This window comes from Syzygium oleosum, unplaced genomic scaffold (genome assembly GCF_021117445.2).
Source record: "Syzygium oleosum isolate NSW1041296 unplaced genomic scaffold, Sole_v2.1 Sole_v2.25, whole genome shotgun sequence".
In the NCBI taxonomy this organism is placed as follows: domain Eukaryota; kingdom Viridiplantae; phylum Streptophyta; class Magnoliopsida; order Myrtales; family Myrtaceae; genus Syzygium; species Syzygium oleosum.
In genome coordinates, this window is record NW_026607509.1 from 3317463 (window position 1) to 3344768 (window position 27306).

Here is a 27306-nt window from a genome sequence, read left to right on the forward strand (position 1 = left end):
TATAATTTTCTAGAAGTAAATTGTACAGATAGGAAAAATTATATTCTTGGAGCCCGTTTGATCAGCTGGAACCCCCGTTTTGAAAAATATCTTCCTAAAAACGATCGCTTATATCGATTACAAAAAGATACAAACGACAAAGTCCACAAAAATATATGAAACATTTTTGTTGGCTAATTATTCCAACCGATACATACAATCAATCATTTTTAAAATAATATTTTCCAAATCGTTCGTTGTTCACGAAATGAATGGATCCCGAATGTTTGGGGGTCTCTCCCGGTCTATTATTAAACCTAATCTCACTTCAATTATCCCAGCCAGGCTAGTATTAAACCCGGCATCTAGCTAACAAGGGTTCGATTCAAGGTGCTGAACATTTCTGGTTCGAGACCAAAGGCTATCATTAAACAGCAAAAGTGTCAGTGAGTTCCAGCTCTGCTGCACTCTTCGGTGTACATGCGGTTCAGTGGGTCAGAGAAGGACTGAAAAACAGTGGACGACTCCATTGTCTGTTGCTGTTGCTCCTCTTTAGCTGGAAAAAGTTGATCTCTTTTCGAGGAGCTCTCCCTCTGTGCTGCCAACCAGGGGTCGGGCGAGCTGCGCAATTTGAATTCAAAAACAGTGCGATGCTTGAGGAGCCGGGTCGCAACGGCTGTTTTCCTCTCTCTCAAAAGCTGCTTTTTTCCTTTGAGCCAGCCACCAGCGCACAACAAGCGCAACGTCTTCCGGTCCTCCACTCCTCCTCCTCCATCGGCAGCGTCCCCCCATTCACTTTCCTCTTTTCTACGTTTCCCAGGTCTTCTGGGACACAGGCACCCTCATAAGCAGCAGTAAAGATCCTCGCAAGTTGTTCCTTTGCTTTCCTGCAACGGGCAAGTCATTTGACAAACGAGAAACTTTGTCCATTATGGAAAGAAAAGGGACTTCACTGTATATCATTGGGAGAATTTTTATCGTGCTCTCGTTTATCGTATCCCGACACAGTCCTTGTCTCGACGGTCGAAGACAGCCTAACATCTTATATTTGGAAAGAGAGATGAATAATAAAGGTCTTATATGAATTCCTATCGGAGCCTGAAAATATAGATAAGTCCAATCTATTTGAAATCCTCCAATGGGGCTCCAAATCGAAAGTTGGAAGTAAGCAAATACGAGTAAAGAGCGTTAATTGTTTGCAATCAGTATACATGATATACCTAATCTAATGAGAAGAATATCACATACTTTGATCTACACTTCAATATTTTATTTCGAGTGAAAGATACAAGAATTCCAGCTTCCAAGAATTACGTTTCTTATTAGGGTCATAAAATTAAAGCCAAAAATCAAATGTCATTTGTAAGAAAATAAAGTCAAATGCCACAATCGCATCAGACAAACTCCAACGTACATGGCCCTTCATCTCACGAAGGTAATAGGAAGCAAATCGACGACTCCACCGGGCAGGTAGATCACGGGCTTTAGAATATGATGCCACACGATAGAATAAGAGTCCCACTCAACACAGTGAAATCTTCATGTGATCTCATGATCATTTCAATTGCTTCGATTTTTTTTCACTTGTTAAACCAAGTTTGATCTAGTCAATTGAACCCGCTGTTCCCAGTTATTTCATATCCCTGATGTAGGGCTTCTTTCGCCTCACACCCTCCGAAGTACACCTTAACAAATCTCTACCTCACGTGTGGGTATTTTGTGTTAAGTCCGTTTCCCCTTAATCCAGATAATCCTTCAACACGAACATTATCTCAATTCGAATCTCCACATTGGCCGGACTAAGTTTGGCCGATGTTGGAGAAAGAAACAATGTCCGCTCTATAGACTCTGCTCTCATCGTCTTGGCTCAACCAAGTGCGGTATGAAGCCGGAAGAAACCATTCGCCACCTCGATTAAGAAGTCACATCCGAGATTCCTTTTTTGAGATGTTGACAAAACACCGACCCACATTGGGGCCCACCAATCGATCTCGTCAACACATCGAATTTACCTTCGCTCGAAAACTTAAGCAGAAGAGTTCTTATTTAACTAATATAAATTGACCAAATCTCCTTGTTCTTACGCTTGTGGACCCAAATGGTTCACGGCATCGAACCATCTCGCGTGCCGAGATGACCCCATTTTTCCAATACAACTTCCACGGAAAACCGCAAGGGACGTTTTGGCGATCCGGACATGATAGACGCCTTCGTTTCATGGGGTCCCCCCTCGGGAAGAAAAGAACAAGAAGAAACAAAAGTACAAAAGAAGCAGGGGCCCTTGGTAATGATAATCTCTTTGCAATTGATATTTTAATCGCATAAGCACATGATCATATTGAAATTTAAGCAATTATTCGGTAATCGCGTCGTCTTTGACTAATGGCCCTCGCGAAGTCGCTTTCGCCCCCGCAGCACATATGTACGGGGTTCATAAAGCGAGTTTTAATCGTCTTTAGAGAATTTCTTGAACGGCTGCTCGTGATCATGGAGTACCCTGTTACTGTTCATATGTCCAAGCAACCAATGCAGCTCGGTGTTTTGAGCCTTCAATAGAATGAAAATCTAATCAGAATGAGGAGCTTGATTGTATTTTCAACCACTTCATAAAACAAAGTCAACGCAGCATAGGCAGAGTGAGGAAGACGGCTCTGCCATTGAAGATCCAAGTGCAAATGCTGTTCCGTCAAAAACCCCACAGGAGCCAATGATGGAGTAGCAGAGCATCAATCGTTTGCCTTCATACCAAAGTTACGAGATAGGTGCAAGACGACATACAGATTAGAAGGCACTTAAATTTTGTGAGTGCACTCTTAATGGAGTTTAGTGTTATGATTTATCATAATTCATTAGTTTTTCTTATCAGTCATCATTATTTTTAAGTTGCTTGAGGGAAAAACCTTAATTTCTTGTCGCCCTATCGATCCTGGCCAAAGTGTTAGAAGGGGAAGGCGAGGTCAGGAAATGCCGGTCCCCATCTCGCACCTCGCCTCACCTCACCTCACCTCTCCCCTCCTCGGCGGAACACTAACCCCACCTCGTCCCATTACCGTCCCCGTCGACGCTCCGAACCCGCGATGATACAGGGTGTCCTAAGACTGGTGTGCAGTTAGGACGCTAAGAAGACCAAGGCAATAGGGTTGTTACAATAAAAGGAAATCGGTGGCCCCCATGGAGACAAGTCCAAGACAAGATGTTTTTTCGAAGAGAGAGACAGAGTTGGGTGAAGTGTGAAGGACCGGCCTTCAGAATTTTGAAGACTGACCAATTTAGCCAGTTTTCTGGTTCTGGGTCTCTTACCTGTCAAGACCCAAGTCTCTGCAAGCGAAGCTTAAGCTTTTTTTAATGGGAATTAACCCAGTACAAAACACCAAATTACGTCATTATCGCAGGGTGGACAAGAGAGAACACCCTGTCACCCCTTCATCTTGAACAGAGACATGCTATCTTCTTTACTCCGATCGCTTGAGGAGAATGGATTATTATATCTAAATCTCATGCGAAATGACGAATCATTACCCATTTCTGTTTGGGATAATGACACAAACAGTCCCTAAACTTTGGCTTAATGTGCAATTTGATCCCTAAACTTTTAATTTGTTCAATGTGGTCCCTGAACTTTAACCCAATGTTCAATGTGGTCCCTGAACTTTCAATTTGTTCAACTTGATCCCTAAACTTTTAGTAAATGTTCAATTTAGTCCCTGAAATATATGAAAATATACAATATAGTCCCTGAACTTGAATTGATTGAAGGACTACATTGAACATTTTTATAAAGTTCAGGGACTATATTGAACATGTACCAAAAGTTCAAATACCACATTGAACAAATTGAAAGTTCAGGGACCATATTGAACATTGGGTTAAAGTTCAAGGATTACATTAAACAAATTAAAAGTTCAGGGATCAAATTGCACATTGAGCCAAAGTTCAGAGACTGTTTGTGTCATTTTCCCTTTCTGTTTCCAAGCCCAGATTTCCTTGCGTTGGGGTTGATCTTGAATGGACGTACATGGCAGCCAAGTTCACGTGAAAGTGAATTCTTTCCGTATTTGTCAAAAGTGGTTCAAGATGATCACATCCTCACTAAAAAAAGAACATGCAGCGGTCCAAATCTGGTGTGCTGTAAGACTCGATCGAATTTGGGTGATTGAGAATTTAGGACCACAAAATTGGCTCCACTCTACCCTAATTCTAGTTTCTTTTCTCTAGATGAAGATTAATCTTTGTCTCTGCCCAAACCAAACGGGACTGAGCTGTTCCAATTACTTGTAAGAGATGAGCAAATTTGTATGGATCTGATGACCCTACACGCGCGCGCACACTGTCTCTCCGCTTTTTTTATCATCTTTTTCTTTGTTTAGTATCTTGTTCTCTGTGGTCCTTTTCTGTATAGGATATAGAGACATGGAACAAATCTAGACCCTTTCTCTCTCAAGCCTCTTCCTCTTCCTCTGTACCAAACACACTCATTCTCTGTCTCTCTCTCTCTCTCCCCATAAGAAAATCTCTTCTTCTACCGCTTCTGTTGCCGTTTCAAAAGTGCCCACAGCTAAGCCAGCCAAGAAAGCGAGTATGAAGGGAGGAAGAGCAATAAAATACATTGGGTAAAGTGATGATAGTCACGTCCTACCATACAAAGACCTTACTTCAATCCAACTCTTACTCCTTATTCAATTCCCACATCTTGGCCTGTCACTCAAGTTCCAGAGAGAGACAGAGAGAGACTCCTTTCTTGGCCAAGAAAATAATTCTATTTCTTGTTTTTTCGTGGGTGCCTCAAGAAATGACCGAGGTACTCCATTCCCCATCTCACTTCCCTTCACCAACAAGCTCGTCCACAGCTCCATGTGCACCCCCCAATAATAATACCCATCATGACTCGTACCACCGCCAACACCCCCTTGGCCTCGGCCCTTCAATACAAGGCCTAGCGGTATCCCAACAACAACAGAGAGTGTTGAACACCCAACCAACACAAATAGAAGAAGAAGAAGAAGTAGAAGAGAGAGAAAGGGATAGAGAGGGAGAGGAGGGAGATCAGCTGTCTGTATTGGCCCTTTTGGTAGCCGCTTTTAGGAAGTCACTGGTTGGGTGCAGCGTTAGTGGGGGTGGGGGTAGCAGAGATATTTGTGCTGCAGCAATGGAAATTGGTGTGCCCACTGATGTTAGGCATGTTGCTCATGTCACCTTCGACAGGTTTGATGGGTTTCTTGGCCTTCCTGTGGAGTTTGAGCCAGAAGTTCCCAGAAGAGCCCCAAGTGCCAGGTGACTCTTTTTGAAAATTCTCTCATTTCGAAAATTCTCTTGTTGATGGGTCCATTTTTCTTCTTGGGAAGAGGCCTGGTTGTTTGATCAAATGCATTCTGAAGTTGGTATTTTCCTTCTTTGCATTGGGAATTCGAATTTGGGGGTATTATATGGCATTTTCTATGTTGAATTTTGGAAAATTGTGTTATGGGGGTCTGATGATTGTGATTTGTCTGAACAAAAGGAGCATTCCAGTACAAATTCTGGGGTAATTCTAGTTCATCTCTCTTCTTATGCATAAATTTAGAAGTTTGTTGGGGAGTAAGATACATGGATTGCCCTACTTGTCCCTTTTTTGCTTGCAACTTATATGGCTTTGATGATTAGATCCTTTGATCAGCATCTTCTGAGTCACCAGAATTTGTAGCTGAAAATGCTTCCTTTGTTTTTGTGCTTTTGGTAGATATTGCGTAGTGAAGATGCTGTAGGATGCGGTTATCTAACCATGTATCACCGATCTATTTTTCTTTGTTCGAGGAAAGCAATTGTTTGTGCGGTTTAAATTTCAGTTATCAAAGTGAGCTGATTGTCAGTTTCCCAATTCTCTCCTTGTTTTACTTTTCTGTCAACATGTATATAGTTATCACCAACACTGTGTTACTTTTCTCCAAATAAAAGTTATATTTTCTCCTTTTTCAAATTTTGATATCTGAATGGAGATGTAAACCACCATGAGTTGTGTTTGTTTGTGTTGAAAATCCATTACTGAATGAACGATGTTTTCTGGCCCAAAAAGATTAGCTAAATTAGCTTGTCCTATACTAATTATTCTCTGTTGTTGTCCGCAATCAATCAATGGTTTGAGTTTTATCTTTTACATAAATGAATTACCTTCAAGGGTTGGCAATTTTACTGCTGCTTTTATGTGGATACATCATGGTGGGAGCCATCTAAAATTGACTTTCTGGCCGTTTGATGTACTATCGGCTAGACTAATCACTCCTTTGTCGGCATAAAAATCATCTTCTTGATGATACTTACTGTTTCGGAAGGATCTTGAGTACTATGATGAGAAAATCAGTTTAGCTAGCAAAATAATGGAGAAAGGAAGATAAAATCAGTTGGAGCAAAATGTGTCCTTCTCTGTGTCATTGCAGTCTGGATCTTTCATTGTCCTCTGCAAATCAAGGCCTCTCTGTGGTCATGTTGACAAACACCATGCAACAAAAGAAAGTTTCTTGTACCCTGGCCCAGCAATGAAAGATTAATCAAACCGTTTATTTTTATACTCTCTGCCAGAAAATGTCTGCACTCGGTTTTGTAGCTTTTTGTTGGCCAGATCAATAATGTGTTTGTTATTTCGTATCTGCAGCACGACTGTCTTTGGCGTTTCGACGGAGTCTATGCAACTTTCATTCGATTCTAGAGGGAATAGCGTGCCTACGATACTACTCCTGATGCAGAGGCATTTGTATGCCCAAGGAGGCCTCCAGGTACCTAGATGGAACAGTAATTCCATATCCTCTCTTTTTTTATCATATCTTCCGGTTTCAAAGCTTTTGCTTTGAATTCAGTTCCTTCCTATGAGTGCCTGCCTTCCTTGAGCATAACCACTGTTTGTTTTGGAAGATTGCTGCAAATCGTGGAAAACATGTGGGGTCTATTGATCTCCTTAATTGCAATGTTTGACCATGTTGTCTTTTATTGTTCAGACGGAGGGAATTTTCAGGATTAATGCTGACAATGGCCAGGAGGAATACGTTAGAGAGCAATTGAACAGAGGAGTGGTACCTGACGGTATTGACGTGCACTGTTTGGCTGGTCTTATAAAGGTGACTTTTGTGGCCTTTCTTTGAAGTGTGTAGCTTTTGATTTCTGATAGAAATTAATCTCGAGATCAAATTTTTTATATGTGCTTGTCTGGCTGGCTGTCACGGATGCATAGGGTTACCAATTTTCACAAGTTGTTGATTTACCTGTAAGAGAAACAAGTTTCCCAAATGTGTTCTTCAAGGTCGCTGGATTGGTCTGTGATTGAATTTTGCCGGTGTCTTTTCTTCTTGATGAATGAAATTGGTCTTTGTCCAGGCTTGGTTTAGAGAACTCCCCAGTGGCATTTTGGACTCGCTCTCGCCAGAACAGGTAATGCACTCACAGTCGGAAGAGGATTGTGCTAGGCTCGTGACGCTCCTCCCCCCAATGCAAGCCGCTCTCTTCGATTGGGCCATCAATCTAATGGCTGACATTGTTCAGTTTGACCATTTGAACAAGATGAATGCACGGAACGTCGCCGTGGTATTCGCACCCAACATGACGAAGGTGAGTGGATCATGTTTTCAGTATGATGGTGACTTAGCATGCTGGTGCCTAGGGCCTTTAAATTTGGAGTCAACGGGATCGATGGTCCCGCATGATTGTCGATAGATTTACATTAAAACCTACACGACACTCTGTTCTCATCAAATTCAAATGGAAGTCAGACTTTAAAGGAATTGCAATTCTTCGTTTCTAACAGGAGTAAGATTTGTTTGAATTATCTATATGAGCACATAGTCTAATACATTATTCATATGGTTGTGCTATTTGAGCAGATGGCTGATCCCTTAACAGCTTTGATGTATGCTGTTCAAGTGATGAACTTCTTGAGAACTCTTATTGAGAAGACGCTGAGAGAAAGAGGCGACTCCCCCGTTGAATATCCGCCTCCTCTTAATGTGGATCCTTCTGACGGCACTGGGCCCCAGAGTTCTTCTGTCCCATTGTCCGAAGAAGCCGAAGCTGAAGAGGGACGCAGAAAAGAGGAACTTTATGTGAAGGAAGAACCTGCTGCGGAGTGTTCTTCTCGTTCTGCTGATAACGAACTTTTAACCGGAAGTGAACCTCAAAAGTTATCCTCCATTGAGAATATAATCCCCAGTGGAAACCGCACTCTAGTTGACAGTTGCCCCTGGGAAGCTGCCTCCCAAATCGGTTCGCTAAAGAGTGAAGTCTGCAACGGTCCTTCGGGCGGTTCAAATGGGGCCGTGCTGAGGATCATTCCAAAGAGCAGTTCCAATTTCAGGAGAGGATCAATGAAGGTGAAAGAGGTGCAGATCATTCAGAAAGCAACACCGGCCGAGAAGGGCAAAATCATCGGTAACATAAATCCGAGGGCAGAGTTAAGGGAGGCTTGGCGATGAAGGGGGTCTGGGTCCACGGGTGGGTTCGATTTGGGTTGGGAAATTGCCCAACTGACCAAAAGTTGGCATGCTATGTATTACTGTCCTTTGAGAAGTGCTTTTGTTTTCTAATCTCAACGTGTGCTTGTAGAAAAAGAGGTCCTTTATCTGTTGATGTTCTGGAACATTTCCTCACAGGCTCACATCATGTGGAACAGTCCCTTGTGCATTTCTAACATGCTGCTAGACTCGGACTGAATCATCCCAGTCCTTTGTGTTCAATTAACGTGAAGGAAAGCAGACCCTTGCTTCAAGTAGACTTTGGATTCACAGTACAATGGGTTGTGTTAGTTTATTCTTCAATATGACCAGTCAAGATGTCAGTCAAAATCCGAGTAGATGGTCAACATAAAGGAATGTTTGAATTTTGTTGTGTAGGGACTCGAACCTGTGTTATGTGTGTCAAGTCTATCTACAAAACTTCATTCTTTAACCACTAAGCCAATTCCATAGAGTTAAGAAAGAGTTTCAAAAGAAGACAGAGTGTTTTTTTTTCTTATGATGAGTATGACTCTCACTTTCATGGACCGGAGAGTTAAATGCATCGTGGGAAAATGACACAAATAGTTCCAGTACTTTGGTAAAAATGTGCAATATGATCCTCAAACTTTTAATTTATTCAATGTGGTCCTTAAACTTTAACTTAATATTCAATGTAATCTCTAAACTTTTACTTTGTTCAATGTGATCCTTAGATTTTTGGTACATATTCAATTCAAGTCCATGGACTACATTGCATATTTTCATATAATTCAGGGACTGCATTAAATATGTACTAAAAGTCCAGAGACCACATTGAAAAAATAAAAGTTAAGAGATCACATTGAACATTAAATTGAAGTTCAATGATTACATTGAACAAATTAAAAGTTCAAGAACCACATTACACATTGTGCTAAAGTTCAAAAACTGTCTATGTAATTATCCCATGCATCATCTCATCTATTGGCTTATATATAATCCCTCCGTACTTAGCCACAGCCAAATCTTTTCCTCATTGATTCACACTCCTTCGTCTCCTTCTCTCATCTTCATGGGCCATAAGAAGGTTGGCTGTAAAGAAAATCCAAAATCCTATCAGTTATCTAGTAACTGATAAGATAGTGCTGAGAATCGATATGGTGCAATTTCCTTTAAAAAAGAAAAAAAATATATGGCACCGGTTCCATTTATCCACCAAACATCGGACCCGGTTTCAAAGAACGAGGAACCGGTCCCACCAGTCTGGTTCCTGGCTGGGAATAGGACCGCCTAGGAACTGATTGCCCTGAGTGTTCGGGAATCGAGAATGCCCCGACCGACCGAGAAAATAAATAAATAAATAAAATAAGACGGGCCTGAAATGTCAGCTCTGGCCCATTTGGGCCCAAAAATGGGGCTGGGCTGAGCCCATCTTTCGAGCTCCCATCTCCCCTCGGTCGGAGATTGGTCGAGAGTGGAACTGATGAGCTTGTTTTCTCCGTCGAAGGAGAAGGGTAGAACGCCATTTCCCATCCGTTCGAAGGTCCTCTCTCCCTCCGCCTCTCTCGTCTTTCTACAGCTCGGCAACCGGGAGCCGCCGCCGCCGCCGCCGCCTCGCCGCGGCGAGCTCGCCGATCGGCCGGCCGTTCGAAACCAAGGTGAGCGTCGCGTTGCCCCCCTCCCCTCTGTGCGCGCGCTTGTCAGATCGCGAACGGGCGGTGCTTTCTAGCGTACGCGAATTGCTTTTGTCGGAGATTTCATGTGTCGACACCTGCTGTCTTGTCGTGACGGCTCATCGCTTTGTCGTCCTTGTCGTTGTCGCCGTCGTTTGTAGGTAGAATTTGTCCCCGCGGGAGCGCTTAGGATTTGGAGAGCGCCCCGGGAGCTCTCGTGCTGAATGATCTTGTTCAGGCGCGCGGTGATTTCCGCCATGAACGCCGTTTGCTTCCAGAGGAATTTCTGTGCTGCATTGTCGCCGCTGGTCCCGGTACCACTTCCCTCGCGCATGTGAGATACTCTTCCTTTTCATTACCTTGCCCTCTGAGCCCGATAGAGTTGGAAGCTCATTGGTGCCTTCGCTCTGCGTCACTGATAACTAGACCCCAGGACATTGTCGGTATATGCTATAGAAATGAGAATGCAGTTTGTGGCATTCTTTCTTTTCCTGGTGAACTATAGTTTCCGTATGCTTTATAACCTTATGATCGAGCATCTAAAACTTTTCAGCGCCTTCACTATGGATCTTTAATTGCATTGGAAACCTTGGGATGTCGACGGTGTGCGCTGTTTGTAGAAATGAGAATACAATTTGTGTGGCATACCTTTTCTTTTTTCTTGTGAATTATGGTTTTTATATCCGAATAACCTTATGATTGAGCCAATCAAGAACTCTTATTCATTTTTTGATAGGGAGGCGCATCTCTGGTATGTTGTGCCCAATGAAGTGAAAAGCTCATCCCTTTTAAGTAATTATTTAGATATTTTATCACCATGCGAGAAGGAGAATGTTTCCCGCATGCGGGGGGAGCAGCTCCAAAAGGCAGCTTTGCTGGCCCGTGTCCTTGTTCGAACTACCATTGCAAGATGTAAGCTCATTCCTACTGATTCCTTATGTGCCCTTGTTTCGTCTGCAGCTTTTTCTCTTATTTGCGATCAGTGTCAGTGAATCCAGTCAACTTTTGGCCAGTAGCAATCTAGCAGATCTATACGTTTATGTGTTGTGGTCCACGTAGCACTGGTTCTATAAGTTCCTAGCAACCTCATTCACTTTCATTGTATAAGGAGAAAAGAACCTTTTACTTACTTGTTTAATGTTTTTTATGGAGATTGTTTATTTCTGTGCTGCTACAACTAGAGTTTTTATTTTTGTGTCATAGTCACATGGATAGATTTTGATCTTCTTCATTTAGTAATAGGTTGAGGTAATGCGATGCATTTAAGCAGTAAGTTTTTATATTAGATCAGATTAATGGCCAAGTTAATCCAAGATCCTTGAAGTTTAAGAAGAACATCCATGGAAAACCCGAGGTGAGTTTGTACTTCAATGGCTAGAGATTTTAAACTTTGCTGCAGTAACTTGTCTGATGATTTTCTATACCTTGTGGTAGTTGGACTGGGATGAGGATCAATTCCAGTGTGCATCACGGCTACAATTTAACATCTCGCATACTTCTTCTCTTATACTTTGCGGAGTGACTGTAGATTCACCGGTTGGTACTCTCTTAAGCTTGCAAAGCAATTATAAGTTTCTGCTTCATCGTAAGTTTCTTTGATAGTCTACTGATGATATTGATTCCCTGCATCCTGCTCTTCTAATTTGTAGATTGGTGTTGATCTTGAAGAAAAGCAAAGGAAATTGAAGAACAATATTTTAGCCTTTGCTAGGAGGTACTTCACTCCGCTTGAAGTGAAATTTTTGAGTTCAATTTCAGACCCTGGAGTTCAGCATCAGCATTTTGTGAAATTATGGACTCTAAAGGTACCCGGATCCTCTCTATTATTGAAAGTTCATACTGGTTTGTTAAGATACTCTGGAACGATCATCTGCTTCCGATTCTTTTTCTTTTTCTGTTCATTACTTCTAGTATTAATTTTGTGCCACGTGGCCTTCAACAGAGAAAATAGTTGTATTCGTGATGCATTTTCTTTTCTTTTTTTCTGTCCTCCTAAAGACAACATGCACCTCCTTTCTGCGTTGTTTACTATTGCTTTTTCCTGGAAAATTAGTTGTTGCTGAATTGGTCATGGTTTGTGAACATATACCGTATTTCATGCTTCTGGGTTAATCTGATGTAAGGTGTGAAGTTTTTAAGAAACTATGTATGCAATACTTTCAAAAAGAATTGTTGCAAATGCTCCTGATCAGATTATTGACTTGGTGCGGAGGACATAATCATCACATTTACGAATGTTATATCAAGTTTCACAGGGCTTAAGTAGCCTTTCTCGGTAATCTTCCATTTATATGAAGCTCTTCTCCAGGAATCTTATGTTAAAGCACTGGGAAGAGGCTTCTCTGGACTACCTTTCAGAATGTTTACCATACAGTTCAGCACTGCCGAGAAGGGAGACTCTTGTCCATCTGGTGAAAAAAATAACGTGGTATGAAAAGGAATTGTATTATGGAACTGCAACCTACTACTTCAGAATTCACATTTGAGCTTCACTTACAAAATTGAGCGACCCATCATCATTCCTTTTTTCCATCTTTGGCCAAATCTAAAAGTTCTGCAGCAAGTCGCAGATCTGGAATGCTTTTCTGCATTTTCTTACGGCATAGCTGCTGAAATTACCTGCTTTCCTCATGTTCCTCTTGAGACCTTAAATTCTGTTATTGCAGGACTATAGCAAACCCAATAGCAATATAGAAAATATTTTGATGGGCTTCTTATGCACTACATTTCATGCCTTGAGACTCATTCTTCTTTTTATTCAATTATAATAATTTTTTTAATCTACTTGACTTAGTATGCTTCACATAAACTGTTGGAAAATGTTCTCGGGCATGTTTTTCCTTCTTTATCTGGATGGCCCTGGTGGGGTGTTGATCTGGTTCCTATGAAATGAATAAATGTCTCTATAATACGACTTTCTGATTTGATTTTATCCTACTCTGCTCATTTTCATCTCTACAATTCATCAAGTGATGCCTATTCTTTGTGAACTCTTGAATCTGCATTTAACTTTACAATATGCTCAGGGTGAGATAACTGTGAAATCTCTCGAGGACGCTAATAGCTTCGGCAGCAATTGGCAGTTTGCTCTGCTGGAATTAGCAGGCTCTCACTACGCTGCCATCTGCATGGAAAAGGATGAAGCTGTTGAAGGTATAATCTTAATTCTCACTGTACATCTAGGGGTAAAGCAGGCCTCTGTCACGAGTAGGACCAAGTAACTGTTGTAATGGTTAATATTTGCTGTTGTTTACAGGCGAAGTGCCTACTCCAATGAAGTTAACCGTGAGGAAAACAGTACCGTATGTGCGAGATGAACTTATTTCTGGACCCGATGCCGTTGTAATTAGTGGCTTGACTTGAGGACAGATTATTTGTCCATTTGGGTAACGTTTATTGCTAGTATTGCTATGCTATAATAGTTGACAGCAAGAATCTCACTAGTGTGGATGTTGGGTCAAATCCATAATCCGTCCGATGTTCTTGATCCGCTTAAGAATAGAAAAAAAGTATATTGATTTAAGAAAGATTTTGCAAGAATGTGGTGGGAAATTTTAGCATGGGTTGCAGCTCCGGCCCCAAACTTTTTCTCTCGTCTCAAAAAAATTTTACTTTCCGTCGGTATTGAAATCTGTCTCCTGTCAATATATTGTCCAGTGATTCAATTAAAGATCCGACGTGCATCTCACATGTAATCGGCGATTCGACATTTCGGTTGTACAATTCATTTCGCTCAAATTGAAAAAACATATTTTTCTCAGCATTTTCTCTCCAACTTCGGTCACTGCCAAAAAAAAAAACTTTGGTCGCTGCCGGCAATTGTGCCACCTCCCCGTGCTGTCGGCCCTCGCATGGAGTCCTCCCGCCGTCGCCCATCACCTCACGTCCCTGTTGGCTCACACGAGCTCTGTCACTGTCTCTCTCCTTGAAGCCACGTCGCTCGTGACAGCCACCTTTTGCATCATCGGCCTTGGGCAACACCAGATCCAGGGTCGCCCAAGGACGGCAACGCCGACACTGGACTCGGATCAAGCTCACGATCTGACTTGTGGACGAGGATTTATAAGAAGTCAGCCGCAGCTTCTGAAGAAAATCCGTAAACCAGTCCACAGCCATTCCCTTCACAATCTCCAAAATCAGGGAAGTTCTTTTCCATTAACTGAAGCAGACACGAGGATTGAAGGAAGAGATAGAAAGGCTTAATAGCGACAAGGAATCACTTCAGTTGGAATATCAGCAATGCAGGAATATGAGCTACTATTTCCGATCAAAAGGACGATTCTCAATAATCTCGGAAGTTCCATTCCATAAGGCACTGCCAAATTACCAACTCAAAAGAACCCCGAAAGTCTCCTGCACTCTGGTTCAACAAGAAGTTGCCCCGTCTTTCCTGACTCGCGTTCCTTCTGAGTTACATTTGACCACTTCACCAATAATCTTTGCAAGAGCAGACACCGCCCTCGAAATGATGGAAGCGAGTCGCATCTCTGACAACAAATTGACGATCCACTACCTTGCTTACCAACTTTATAAACAAGTGACAATCTTCACAAACCCTGAGATTCTTAATTACGACAATCTCCGTCCCACGCTTCGTGTTCAAGAGTGCGAATGCGATGGCCAACTTCTCACTGTGGACCCCCATGCCAGACAACCGCTCGTCATCTCTCCTTTCCAGATAATTCTTGTCCAAATTGTAAATCTCCTTCAACCAATCCTCGAGTTCGTACAACATCCTGTATATTTCTTTCGTCTGAGCATGACCTCTATCCCCTGCTAAGAAGAGATGAACTTTCCCTCTGTGTTCTACATGGCTACAGCCGGGCTCCTTTTTGAGTTTCCGCTCCCTCATCATCATCCGGACCCTGAGTATGCCATCCATGTTGTTGGCCTCATTATAGGTGTTTGACAATAAAACATAGTACCCAATATTGGTAGGCTCGAGTTCAATGACACGTTCGAAGGCCAACTCTGCTAGCTCCACATTTTTGTGGATTTTACAAGCACCCAACAGAGCACCCCATACCGCACCATCGGGATGTACCCGCATCGTATGGATAAGATCGAGGGCTTTTTCTAGCTGACCTGCCCGACCTAGAAGATCCACCATGCAAGAATAGTGCTCTGGACCAGGCTGCAAGAGATACTTCTTTTCCATCGCATCAAAGTACTTAAAACCCTCATCAGTCAACCCTGCATGGCTACATGCGGACAGAACACTAACAAATGCTGCTCCATCAGGCCTTATTCCACCTTGCAGCATCTCTTCAAAGAGCTTGACTGCAAGTTCTCCTTGTCCGTGCATCCCATATCCACCTATGACAGCTGTCCAAGAAACAACAGTTTTCTCGGGCATGGCATCAAAGACAGCCCGAGCCTTTGCCAATTTGCCGCACCTGGCATACATGTTGACAAGCGCATTATCTAAAAACGGGTTGGAGTTAAAACCGCTCGACTCTATCTGCCTTTCTACCTGGCAGCCAATGTGGTATGCACCGAGGTGAGAACAGGAGGACAGAACTCCAACAAGAGTCACAGAGTCCGGTCGAATCCCACACGACTTCATCTCCTCGTAAAGGTCTAAAACATGGCTAGCAAGTCCATGCTGTGCATATCCAGAAATCATCGCATTCCACGTGATCAAACCCTTACAACTGATCGAGTCAAACAAAACCCGGGCATCCTCCACCGACCCGCATTTGACATACATGGTCAGCAAACAATTCCCAACCGACGAATCGCAGTCCAAACCAAGCTTTACGCTGCAGCAATAAAGACACGTCCCAACGCCCAGATGCACGGGGAGGGAACAAACAGGGATCAAACCCAACATGGTGACCGAGTTAACCGACACCCCCATCTCCCTCATCCGGCAAAACAATGAAACGGCGTCCGAGAACCGGGAATTCGACGTGTACCCAGACACCAAAGCGTTGTAACAAACGGTGAGGCGTCTCGACTGGGGACAACGATCAAACACCTTACGGGCGTCGTCAACCAGCGAGCACCGGGAGTACATGGAGATCAGGGAAGTCAGCACGAAGGGCTCGGCCTCGCACCCGGCCTTGAGGACGTGCCCGTGGAGCTGCGCGCCGGCGGCGGGGAGCGAGAGGGAGGCGCAGGACTTGAGCGCGAAGGGGAAGGTGAAGGCGTTGGGGGGAGCGCCGGACCGGAGCATCTGGCGGTACAGGGCGAGAGCTTCGGGGAAGCGGGAGTGCTTGGAGAGCTCTCGCAAGCGGGTGTTCCATGGGGCGGCCGTCGGGGCGGTCGCGCCGCCGTGGGTTTGCGAGGGTTTCGCGGCGGAGGCGGGAGGAGGCGGGGCGCGCGGGGGGAGGATCTTCTGCTTGGCGCATTGCCTTCGCATAACAGTGCGAGTCAGCTCTTCTACTCTTCACGCTCGTGTCTTGGTTCCAAGCGAGGCGATGCGAATCCGATACGCGGTGGAAAAAGGAGGGATGATAACGCAAATACCATGGAGATTTTCCAAAAAATAACTGCCCCCGAATTAATGCCAATTTATCAAAATTTCCCCAAAAAAAGGACTTTATCTCAAGATACCCCTGGAAGTGGCAACTTCATCCCAATAAACCCGATTCGATATGATATTAATCGTGTCCCTATTTAAAACAATTTTAGGGCTTGGCCCTGTTCTGTTGTAAGAGAGTCGAGAATATTAAAGGATAAAATCGTGAGTCCATACGATTTTTAGTGGTATGTGACTTCCATATGTTGGTTACTCCGTTGATCTCAACTTCCATTATTAGACCACTTACGAATTCTAAGAATGATGACTATTCTTACCGTAATTTTCGCATATTTAAAAAAGAGATTAATTATGCATGCGCGGAATTAAATGCTAGTAATTACATTATATCCGATGAAATTTCATTATGAAAAGTATAATTTTCTTTGGTAATTACATTATGTCAGATCATCTTATTCTCATCAATACTTATTTGAATCTATACTGAGATCGGTTCTTGAGAGTACTTGTAAATCGAGACTTTTGTCTTGAGTGATCACTTCTATACGTTTTTTCACTTGTCACTTTTGCTAACACGGTATATTAGGACGAGAAACCCCTTTATTAAATTATATATATATTCATGTAAATGACTTATATTAATTATTAATGGTACCACTTTACAATGCCATTTTATGTATTTTTCCTCGAGATAATAAAAATTGAAAACTTGGTGTGGGAGAAGAGAAAAAGAATTTCCATGGACACGAAAATTTACCGGTACTGGTAAACTCGCGACCCTTTCGAAACGTCCGGTCTGTTGACGAGCTCCCTCGTCAACATTTTCAACGGCTGCGATCTTGGGAAGCAAACTGACTACCATGGAACGCGAAACACCGTGGCCAGGCAGCAACGAGATAGAACTAACGGATTTCCAGTGGATAATACGGGAACTGCACAGACGAAGAAGCAAGCATCGAACCAGCAAGGAGGCAACACGAGCTTCGCTCCGGGAGCAAAGACCTCCGGCGGCGATGGAGGCCGTGCACGTCTCTTCCGCCGCTTCCCGCCACTTCGCCGTCGCCGGCGCCGGCGCCGGCGCCAGCGCCGCGCAAACTCGCTCGGCGAACGGAGGCCTCCGCTCCTCCAAATGCACGAGCCGTTCACCCAAACTTTGCTCTTCCTGGACCGGCTTCGGCACTTCGACTTCGCTCCGTCCGAGGAATATCTTCGCCGTAAGTTTGTTGTTCGCGTGGCTTGGCTCGATCGCTTTCGGGATTAGCTAGGAAGTGGCGTTAGGAAATTATCTTTTGGCGCGATCGTTCTTGTGGAAAGAGTGAACTAAATGGTGTGAACTAGCAGTAGTCATCTTTGCTGTGAGTCGGTTTCTGCTGCGGCGGGAATTGCGGTACCGATTCTTAGTCACTGTTTGGCTGTTGAGAAAAATTGATCTGGAAACATGTTTAACCTGTTCCGAGAGAGAAAAGAAATTGACAAATATGGTGTTAGTTAACTTTGCTTTGGCAATTTGTCAATGGCAGAAGTAGGGATGCTTGCCGAATTTCGTTGGGCATGAATGAGGAATTGGATTGGTCTTTGGTCCTGTTTCTAATTGCTGTTTTCAAATGCATACAGAGAGAGATATGGGCTTTGGTGAACTCAAAGAGTGTTACTGTCGAGAGACATATGCGGAGCGTTGTTCGAGCTGAAATGTTTGGGCAGTTAACTGGTGGCCTTGAAGCAGCCTGGAACAAGCTCAAAGGAGAAGGTTGGATTTATTTACCTTTCTCGCATTGTTGATGTCGTCATTGGCTTGTTACATATTGCTGTCTTAGATCAAACTTGCTTGGCCAGAAGAGGATGCGGTTAGGCTTGCTGTCAATGATTGGACACTTGTGTTGGAATATGCAATCTAGATATCTACTATTTTCACCATGTTGTTTAAGCATTTCAATCTTGCACTTGATGTCACTTGCTATTTATAGCAGCTTTACTTATCACTAGATCAGTCTCAAATGACAGAAAATAGAAAGATTTAGCAATTTGAACGAATTTTGAAGAGAGGGGGTTGCTACTGAAGTGTGCTTGTAGTTGAGGTATGGTTTTCTTGAGCAGAATCTAAAGGACCATTGATGGTAGTAGCCAGTGGAGAGAAGGATCATAACATCTCTGCAATGTTTTGCTACACCATGAGCAAATTCCTGGTGACACTTCCCATCAAAAACTTTTACCAAAAATTGCGATGGACTCCAGAATATGATGTTAATTAATTTTGCATGAGAAAATATGAAGGACAATGCGGTTATTTTAAATGTGTATGGGGAGCACTTTCATTACCTGATCTGAACGTCTTCCATTTCTGTCTCATCATTCACATCTCTGCTCTTATTTTTCTTGCTGCTTTAATTTAACACACAATGATCTGTAATTTTTTCTGCTGGTTCCAATTAATTAAATCTGGATTTCACTAATAAGAAATTTCCAAAGGCATATAGTGATCTGATGCCATATGGTTGCTCACATTTTAATGTAAGCTAACAATTTCCCCGTCTCCATCTTCTTGTAACCATGCAGCTGCATAGTCATCGAGTATGTTCTAACAAGACTATATTAGTCAGTATGAGTGTGAGTATTACCTGAAAAAATATAAATTGCAGATGAATGAAATCATCTTTCGGCAAAAATTATACATGTGTGTGGAATGTAGTTTTCTACCAATGTAAAACTCTATATCATATAGGATTTTTCTTTTCTGTAATTTGATTTTCTGTTATACTTCTCAGTCAAAGTCGATCCTTGAGCCCATATAAAAAACAAAAAGAACGCGTTATTTTGATTCCAAGTACTGTGAGATCCGATTAGAGATTTTACATTTTATTGGGGTGACTAAATGAGATCTGATGCACGAAGGGTATTGTCCGTATCGAAGCAGTATGTTGTCTTCAATTGTTTTCTCAGTTATAGCTCTCTCTCTCTCTCTCTCTCTCTCTCTCTCTGCATTTCTGCAATCAATGATTACATTGTCTAAAGCATATCTCAGTCAAGTTACCATTTTCTTTAATGATCAAATGCACTCCTTCACTACAGTGGAATGGTGAAAAATGATTTTTGCACTCTGAATCTGAGAGTGTAGAAGTCCATACCTTTCTTTTGTACTGACTATACCATTCATGGCAATTTTATTGTAGAAACTTTGACAAAAGAAAACATTGTTGAACCCATGCGGGATATAAGAAGAGCACTTCTAGAAGCAGATGTGAGTGCGTTCATTTGTTAGCTTGAGCTAAATTCTGTCTTTGGAGGCAAGAAGCATGCCTGTTACATCTTATATTCACAGGTAAGCCTTCCAGTCGTTAGAAGGTTTGTGCAATCTGTCAGTGACCAAGCTGTTGGTGTCGGCCTTATCCGTGGAGTAAAGCCAGATCAACAATTGGTCAAGGTAGGATGTCTACAGTGTTTACGAAAATGTACTGGTTATTTATTTAAAAGAAAAGTGAGCTTAATTATATCTTTATTCAGCTACCAATGAAGAACCTTTACACCACCGCCCGCAGCGGCTGCGTTGGTTCGCGCTCTCTGCCCCTCACGAAGGGTGGGGAGTTCGAATCCCAGCGTAGTCGTTAGGGATTCTTAAGTCGTTAGGGATTCTTAAGTGTGGCGCCGTGGTAGTGGGTCCTGCGCTAGCGTCACCCGGGTTTACGTCGCCGGCTGTCGGCTGTACGGCGATTCCCGGGTCATCAAAAAAAAAAAAAAATGAAGAACCTTTACTAATATAGAATAAAAAGAAGAGGAACCCGAAAAAATAATGTCATCATATTGTTATATTTTATTTTTCCTAAATTTTGGGAACATTTGCTAGCCTACTCTGTTCTCACAAGCTTTTTGTTAAGTTTTTCTTTTGGCGCGAAAAACTCTGATTTATCTCTTGTACAATAAGACTCTTAGTTTCTCTCAAAGATCCCGAATTTCATCAGAGCTAAGTTGTCACTCTAATGGGTTATGAAAAAAATGTATAATGCTTGATGAAAGATGACATTTTATGATGACTGCAAAGGACGCAACTAAGAATCGTTATCTTCTTCAGATTGTCCATGATGAGCTTGTCAAATTAATGGGTGGAAAGGTTTCTGAACTGGCGTTTGCAAAATCTGGCCCCACTGTAATACTACTGGCTGGTTTACAAGGAGTAGGAAAGACCACTGTATGTGCTAAATTGGCTTACTATCTAAAGAAACTGGTATCTCTCTCTCTCTCTCTCTCTCTCTCTCTCTCTCTCTCTCCCTCTCCCCCCATATCCCTGGGTTGGCTGTTGCTTCCATGCAGTTTTGGGGCAGTATTCTATGGATTTGCTCAGATGATTAACAATTCTTTGGTTGCAGGGGAAGAGTTGCATGCTGGTTGCTGGAGATGTATACAGACCTGCTGCTATCGACCAACTTATCATTTTGGGTCAGCAGGTACCTAATTCTCATTTGCATTCTATTTTACTGCCAAGGCAACATGAGATTTTTATTGTTCAAATTTTTCTTTATATTTCATGTACCTTTATCACGGACCTATGTTTTTTTGTTGTGGTGTATGAACAGTGCTACTGTGCTGCTTGTAGTTTTGTTATATCAATGAGATTAAAAAGTTTTGTTATATCAATGAGATTACACTTCTAACTATCGGAGAAGCAGCCTAGCCTACAGATAGAGAGGTGCTTTCCCGGTGGGCGAATTGACAGATGCTCCTGTTTTCTTTCTTCAAGACGGCAGACTTTATATCTACTAGAAATGGTGTTCTTAAATCCTAAAGTCGAGTTGAAAAACGTAGGGCAAGTCTGAAACTCTTGGGAAGATTCAGTCTAGTTCTTCTTTGGCGGCATCTCATAAATTCCTATTAATATTGCCATTAATTTTGAGTCTATTCGCAAGTTATTTCTAGGGGAAAAGAAGAAGAGAGATCCTCTTTATCTACTTCAAACTAGCTGGTTTTATAATTAATAATTGTGCTATTTCTTTTTAAGGACTAGCAAAAGACTAGGTAAGCTGGCATGCATGGCAAAGACTACTGTGATCATGACTGTTTCCACAATGATCCTTGAGGAAGTTTTGGGTTGTCAAGGCAGTGATATTTTAACTTTTGACAATCCAAATTAAAAGTTAATATAGAAATCTATCACATCCTGCTGTCTACTAATGTGGATCTTTTCACAGGTAGACGTGCCAGTTTATTCTGCAGGAACTGAAGTTAAACCTTCAGAAATTGCTAGGCAAGGTCTAGAAGAGGCTAAAAAGCAGAACATAGATGTGGTTATAGTGGACACCGCTGGAAGACTTCAGGTGCTGTTCTTTATGCATAACCGATCAAATATGACTATATACTGGGCACTATTTATCATCGAGAAACGAAAATTTGAATACCAATTACCATGTTGGCATATCTTTACCTTCTCTTTCTAACAAATAGATAGACAAAGCGATGATGGATGAGTTGAAAGAAGTGAAGCGTGCACTAAATCCAACGGAAATGTTGCTTGTTGTGGATGCAATGACTGGACAAGAAGCTGCAGGTGTTCAAACATTCTTACTTTTTAAATCTTACTGTGCCATCTCAATTGCAATGGATTTATACTCTTGTGTCATTTCTTTCTTAATGTACATGTGAACAATGGTCACACCTCCTTATCCATTCTAAATGGTATAGATGTCTGATTTCATTATATGAACACTGATCTATTACATTGGGGTGTCTTAATTTTCAAGACGTGCATTATTTTGCTGAAGTTGTTGTGTTTGCCAGTTAGAGGGCAATTCTTATATTGTAATGTCTTATTAAAAGAAAATAAGTTGTTAAATCATTTTATTTGGTTTCATCTCTCTCCTTATGCAGCCCTGCTCACAACATTCAATCTTGAGATAGGGATTACTGGTGCCATTTTGACGAAATTAGATGGAGATTCCAGAGGAGGCGCAGCCTTGAGTGTCAAAGAGGTTTGGCTTCACCAATTTTCTCTTCTTTATAATATAATAGTGAAGCATATGATGATCTGCCCTTTAAAGTCATATGACTTCATGAGCTTTTACTTTTCCAAGCATATTTGTGTGGTAGTGCCCCACAAAAGTTAGAATCACATGCCTGTCAGAGGCAGGTCAATTCCCTTCGCAGTTCCTACAGCTTTGTTTCTCTTGACTCTTCTATTGAGGCCAAAGTTCCTCTGGTAAGATATGATATGTCCATGGCCATCATTGTTGGGGCTAGGAGCATCTTGTCTTAAATCTGCGCATACCACACTGACTTGTTTTTCCCAACAGAACCGTTTCAACATGAAACCATTTAGTACAAAATTTTGAAGAAAAACTATTCAGAATTTTGAAGTACAATAACTACAAATCCACCCACATCCTCTTCTATATACTGGAGGAACTCTTTTTGATTGAATGATATGCCAATGTACTCGTTTTACTTGGCCTCAGGAATTCTACTTTTCATGTACTTCAATATTCCTAGTGTAATTTGGTGGCTCCTCATCTGCACCTTTCTCTATCTCCTGTATTCTTGCCATGATAGATTGAAAGTCTGAAACACATGTTATAACAGTCGTATACAGTTGGTATCATCAGTGTTCAACAAAAATATTGCTGTCTACTGACAAAGTAAGTTTCTCTGCGAACTCTCATTTCAGAAGTGTATTAATGATACTTGATGGTGGCAGGTCTCTGGAAAACCAATTAAACTCGTAGGACGGGGCGAGCGTCTAGAAGACCTGGAACCTTTCTATCCAGATCGTATGGCGGGGCGTATATTAGGAATGGGAGATGTTCTGTCATTCGTAGAGAAGGCTCAAGAAGTTGTGAGTTCCGAATAACACTTTCCCTTTACATGATATTCATCAAGCTTATATTGGCGGAGAAGTAATTAGTCCAAAATGTCTGAGGATTTGTCCCAGAAATGATGCTTTTGGTGCTGCATCCTCTTCCTTCATCCTACATGTTATGCTCTCCCTATAAAACTACCTAGGTTCTCTTAATTTGGGCCTAACTATTTGGTTTGGTAGATGCGTCAAGAAGATGCTGAAGAATTGCAAAAGAAGATAATGAGTGCAAAGTTTGACTTCAATGATTTCCTGAAGCAAACTCGTGCTGTTGCACGAATGGGTTCGATGACTAGGGTCATTGGGATGATACCTGGCATGGGAAAGGTATGCAGAATTGTTTGTGCACTGTATCTTTTTGGCTGAGATTAATGGTTAATCAGAAATTCCCCTAGGAAAGTATCATTTTATGCTGAAACTGAAGATATTGGTTAATTATTGAGAACTTGCAGAAGGATTCATATAAGCCGAAACTGCAAATAAGGATGAAAATTTTTTAGCGCTATGGTGTAGAAGGATCCATATAGCTCATCCCACTTTGGGGGACAAGGCTTAGGTTGTATAGTATGTAAAGATTGCAGAAATAGTGTTTGATGTTATGGACTTTTTTAATTCTTCAGAAAGTTCTTCACAGTTTTGTTAGAAGTGAAATGTTATTCTTTGTTGGTTACTTCTTAAATAAGAGTAAAATGAAACAATTTGGAAAACATTTTCTTTTACCTCAACTTTGCAGGAGAAAACAATAAAAAGAATGTAATGATATATCTTATAGTGCATTGGATAGCTTCTCCTGAACCAAATTGGTCGTCGGTTTTGATCCTTCTTCTTTCCATTTAAAACAAGACTAAAATGCTTGATCAAATATTACCTAATACCATTACTAAAATGCTTGCTTGATCAAATATTACGTAATATCATTACTCTGTTCCTGATTCTATTATATATGGATAGAAGCTCAACTGAATACTTGGAACCAAACAGGTCACTCCTGCACAAGTTCGAGAAGCCGAGAAGAGCTTAAAGGTTATGGAGGGAATGATCGAAGCAATGACTCCTGGTTTGTACTTTGTCTTCTGATAAAATCTCAATTGACACCACTTTATAGATAACTATTAGATTGTCAAGGAGTACTTCAATACATATAGGTCTAATAGGAGGATGTTAGGGAACAAGCATTTTTTTTGGCCAAAAGGGGAAGTAGCAATTTGAAGCACAATAAACAGAACACAGAAACTGCGAGAAGAAGCAGCGATTGCAAAGCTGCGGTGGCTTATTTATTTTTTCTGGAACATGTTAGTTTGTGGTATGTATTCTATCTTCAACCATACTGGAGCTTTGTGTGTTCTTCATGTCTATCAGACTGAATCAGCATATGTCAGCAATTCTAAATTAAATTGCACTTGATTCTGTCGTAACACCAGCCCCTTATAGTTTGATAGATTGATCTCCCTTACATGTGATGTGGGCCATATCACTTTTTCTGTGGAATGTGCACAGTCATGCACTTTGGACTCCACTTTTTGTAGTATACTTTTGCTTAGTGGTCGTCTTGAAGCTGTCAGTCCTTTTCATATGATCAGTGAAACTCAAATAGATTCAGTGTGAATCTTGCCATGGTCAAGCTGATCATAGAATTCATCCTCTCAGAAAAGAATAGTTTCATTTCTCTGTCATTTACTGAAACTGGTTCTGTCAGAGGTTGCTGATTGTTCTGTCTGTTTTTTAGAGGAAAGGGAGAAGCCAGAGCTTCTAGCTGAATCTCTGGTTAGGAGGAAAAGAGTCGCTCAAGATTCTGGAAAAACAGAGCAACAGGTAATTGTGATTGCTTCTGGAATTTATGCTTGGTGCAGCAATCTCGTTTACCCTTAGAGTGAATTGTACTTTTCCCTTAGATTTCTAATGTATTTGTGCTTACTAAAACAAATGAAATCAACATTAGGTGAGTCAAGTTGTTGCTCAACTCTTTCAAATGCGCGTGCGGATGAAGAATTTGATGGGTATAATGGAAGGTGGATCCATTCCTGCACTGAGCAATCTGGAGGAGTCGCTTAAATCTGAACAAAAGGTGACCTAATTTGATTTTAGGGGCATTAATCGTCTATCGTATTATCTGCTGGAACATTTGGTCTCCGCTGCTCAAATTTGAGATGCTTACCCTGCAGAACTTCAACTTGTATGGCTAAGCATGTTTATGGCTGGTGGTGGTCGTTTGACAATGTTGAGAATCTGTTTGGGATAATGACACAAATAGTCCCTGAACTTTGACTTAATGTGCAATTTGGTCCCTGAACTTTTAATTTGTTCAATGTAGTCCCTGAACTTTAACATAATGTTCAATTTGGTCCCTGAACTTTTAATTTGTTCAATGTGGTCCCTGAACTTTTAATATGTGTTCAATTTAGTCCCTGAACTATATAAAAATGTTCAATATAGTCCCTGCACTTGAATTAATGGAAGGACTATATTGAACATTTTCAAATAGTTCAAGGACTAAATTGAACACATATTAAAAGTTCAGGGATCACATTGAACAAATCAAAAGTTCAGGGACCAAATTGAACATTAGGTTAAAGTTCAGGGACTACATTGAACAAATTAAAAGTTCAGAGATCAAATTGCACATTGAGTCAAAGTTCATGGACTATTTGTGTCATTTTCCCAATCTGTTTCTATATCATAACATTCAAAGTAACAATAACAAGTTTACTTGCTTTTGCAAGCCCGTTACTGAGGGCGTCAAATAACCTGCCCAAGTCTCACTGCTTTTCGTTAAATGATTGTTAGCCTCTTCTTTTCCACTTTCTTAATAGTTAACTGGGTGTGATTCTAGGCTCCCCCTGGGACTGCGAGGAGAAGGAGAAGATCGGAATCAAGGAGGCAATTTGCAGACTCAGCATCAACAAGGCCCGTGCCTCGCGGTTTTGGGGCCAAGTAAATTTCATTGCTCATAGTTCGCGCCGCTACCCGGATTCAGTTTTGAGTAAGTCAAGGAAGTAGTTCATGATATCGCTCCTAAAACTGCCATTGCCGGAATGGAATGAGGATGGTTCTCAGGACACGTAGTCATAGCTGTAATACGGTATTCTCTTGAGAGTTTCCCGAGTTGTTATTGTATCATCTCATCGAATGATTTTACTGATAAATTTTTTAGCGGCTGGCCCGTGAACTTACGTTCTAACATGTAAAAATGCGTAAAAAGAGGTCTCGTTGATAACATCGACTCCTTACCGTAATGCTTTGATAAGGTTTCCAACGGCATACCATGCGCTATGCAAAAGAGTCACTCGGCCAAACTTTTTTCCAGAAGTTAAAATGCATTTTGTGATTGAAGTGCTCTAATAGCATAATAGATCAAGCTTTACTAATTACGCGTGAATTTTATCCAAACTATTTTAGGAGATCTTCTCACCAAATCCTTACCCTAAAAAGAGCTACTACCGCTTGTTTTTATTTTAGCTCAGTGATTCCGATGGTCTCGAATCCTCGACCCAAGGCAATGGAAACGTGAGAGAGAACTGCAAAAGGCTGCATTGTAGTTGTTACTGCAATGGGAGCTGCAAGGGGTGCAATAAATCAGGGGCAATGACACAAATAATGGTAAAGAGGCGCAGCCCTTCCTACGGTTTTCGCGGGCAGTTATGTACCGAGAATAGGGTAAAGTGTTGTTAATCAATCCATGCCAGAATGCTCCCTCTTTTGCTCGCTCTACAATTTGCAGACGTTCCATATATCCATTGCACAAGGTGCTTTGTTCCTAAAATTATGCTTAATTTCATGGATGTCTTGCCAACAAATATCCTAAGAAAACTTAGTAAAACCCATTTGAAGAGCAACTATTTGATTTTCCGAAGCACCGAGTACACATTTCATGAGAAAAAATCAGTGCACCCGAAATCATAACAA

At 41.7% G+C, this 27306-nt stretch overlaps 4 protein-coding genes across 7 annotated transcripts; 3 read left to right on the forward strand and 1 right to left on the reverse strand.

Annotated features, from left to right (window-relative positions):
- The first annotated feature begins 4426 nt into the window (after positions 1-4426).
- Positions 4427-8707, forward strand: LOC115671428 (rho GTPase-activating protein 5-like). The gene is made up of 5 exons (XM_030592989.2): positions 4427-5250; positions 6605-6725; positions 6945-7064; positions 7321-7551; positions 7824-8707. Exons 1-5 carry the CDS (start codon positions 4598-4600, stop codon positions 8409-8411), a joined length of 1713 nt encoding a protein of 570 aa, XP_030448849.1. The 5' UTR covers positions 4427-4597; the 3' UTR covers positions 8412-8707.
- A 1196-nt stretch (positions 8708-9903) lies between these two features.
- On the forward strand, positions 9904-13527 carry LOC115671431 (uncharacterized). 4 transcript variants are annotated; one of them, XM_030592991.2, is made up of 9 exons: positions 9904-10069; positions 10246-10418; positions 10821-10996; positions 11371-11438; positions 11519-11620; positions 11734-11889; positions 12393-12512; positions 13111-13237; positions 13341-13527. In XM_030592991.2, exons 2-9 carry the CDS (start codon positions 10309-10311, stop codon positions 13445-13447), a joined length of 966 nt encoding a protein of 321 aa, XP_030448851.1. In that variant the 5' UTR covers positions 9904-10069; positions 10246-10308; the 3' UTR covers positions 13448-13527. The 4 variants fall into 4 exon arrangements, with proteins under 4 accessions (XP_030448851.1, XP_056158869.1, XP_056158868.1 ...); XM_056302894.1 differs by lacking the exon at positions 10246-10418; XM_056302893.1 differs by lacking the exon at positions 10246-10418 and having other exon boundaries at positions 11376-11438.
- A 193-nt stretch (positions 13528-13720) lies between these two features.
- On the reverse strand, positions 13721-16519 carry LOC115671427 (putative pentatricopeptide repeat-containing protein At3g11460, mitochondrial). Its single transcript, XM_030592988.2, has one exon. It carries the CDS (start codon positions 16446-16448, stop codon positions 14511-14513), a length of 1938 nt encoding a protein of 645 aa, XP_030448848.1. The 5' UTR covers positions 16449-16519; the 3' UTR covers positions 13721-14510.
- A 1000-nt stretch (positions 16520-17519) lies between these two features.
- LOC115671489 (signal recognition particle subunit SRP54, chloroplastic) lies at positions 17520-26617 on the forward strand. Its single transcript, XM_030593069.2, has 15 exons — positions 17520-17782; positions 18183-18315; positions 19736-19803; positions 19885-19986; positions 20632-20784; positions 20927-21004; positions 21746-21871; positions 21999-22101; positions 22422-22522; positions 23245-23382; positions 23587-23730; positions 24385-24460; positions 25130-25215; positions 25343-25468; positions 26234-26617. The coding sequence occupies exons 1-15, from the start codon at positions 17582-17584 to the stop codon at positions 26336-26338; spliced, it is 1740 nt and encodes a 579-aa protein (XP_030448929.2). The 5' UTR covers positions 17520-17581; the 3' UTR covers positions 26339-26617.
- The last annotated feature ends 689 nt before the right edge of the window (positions 26618-27306 follow it).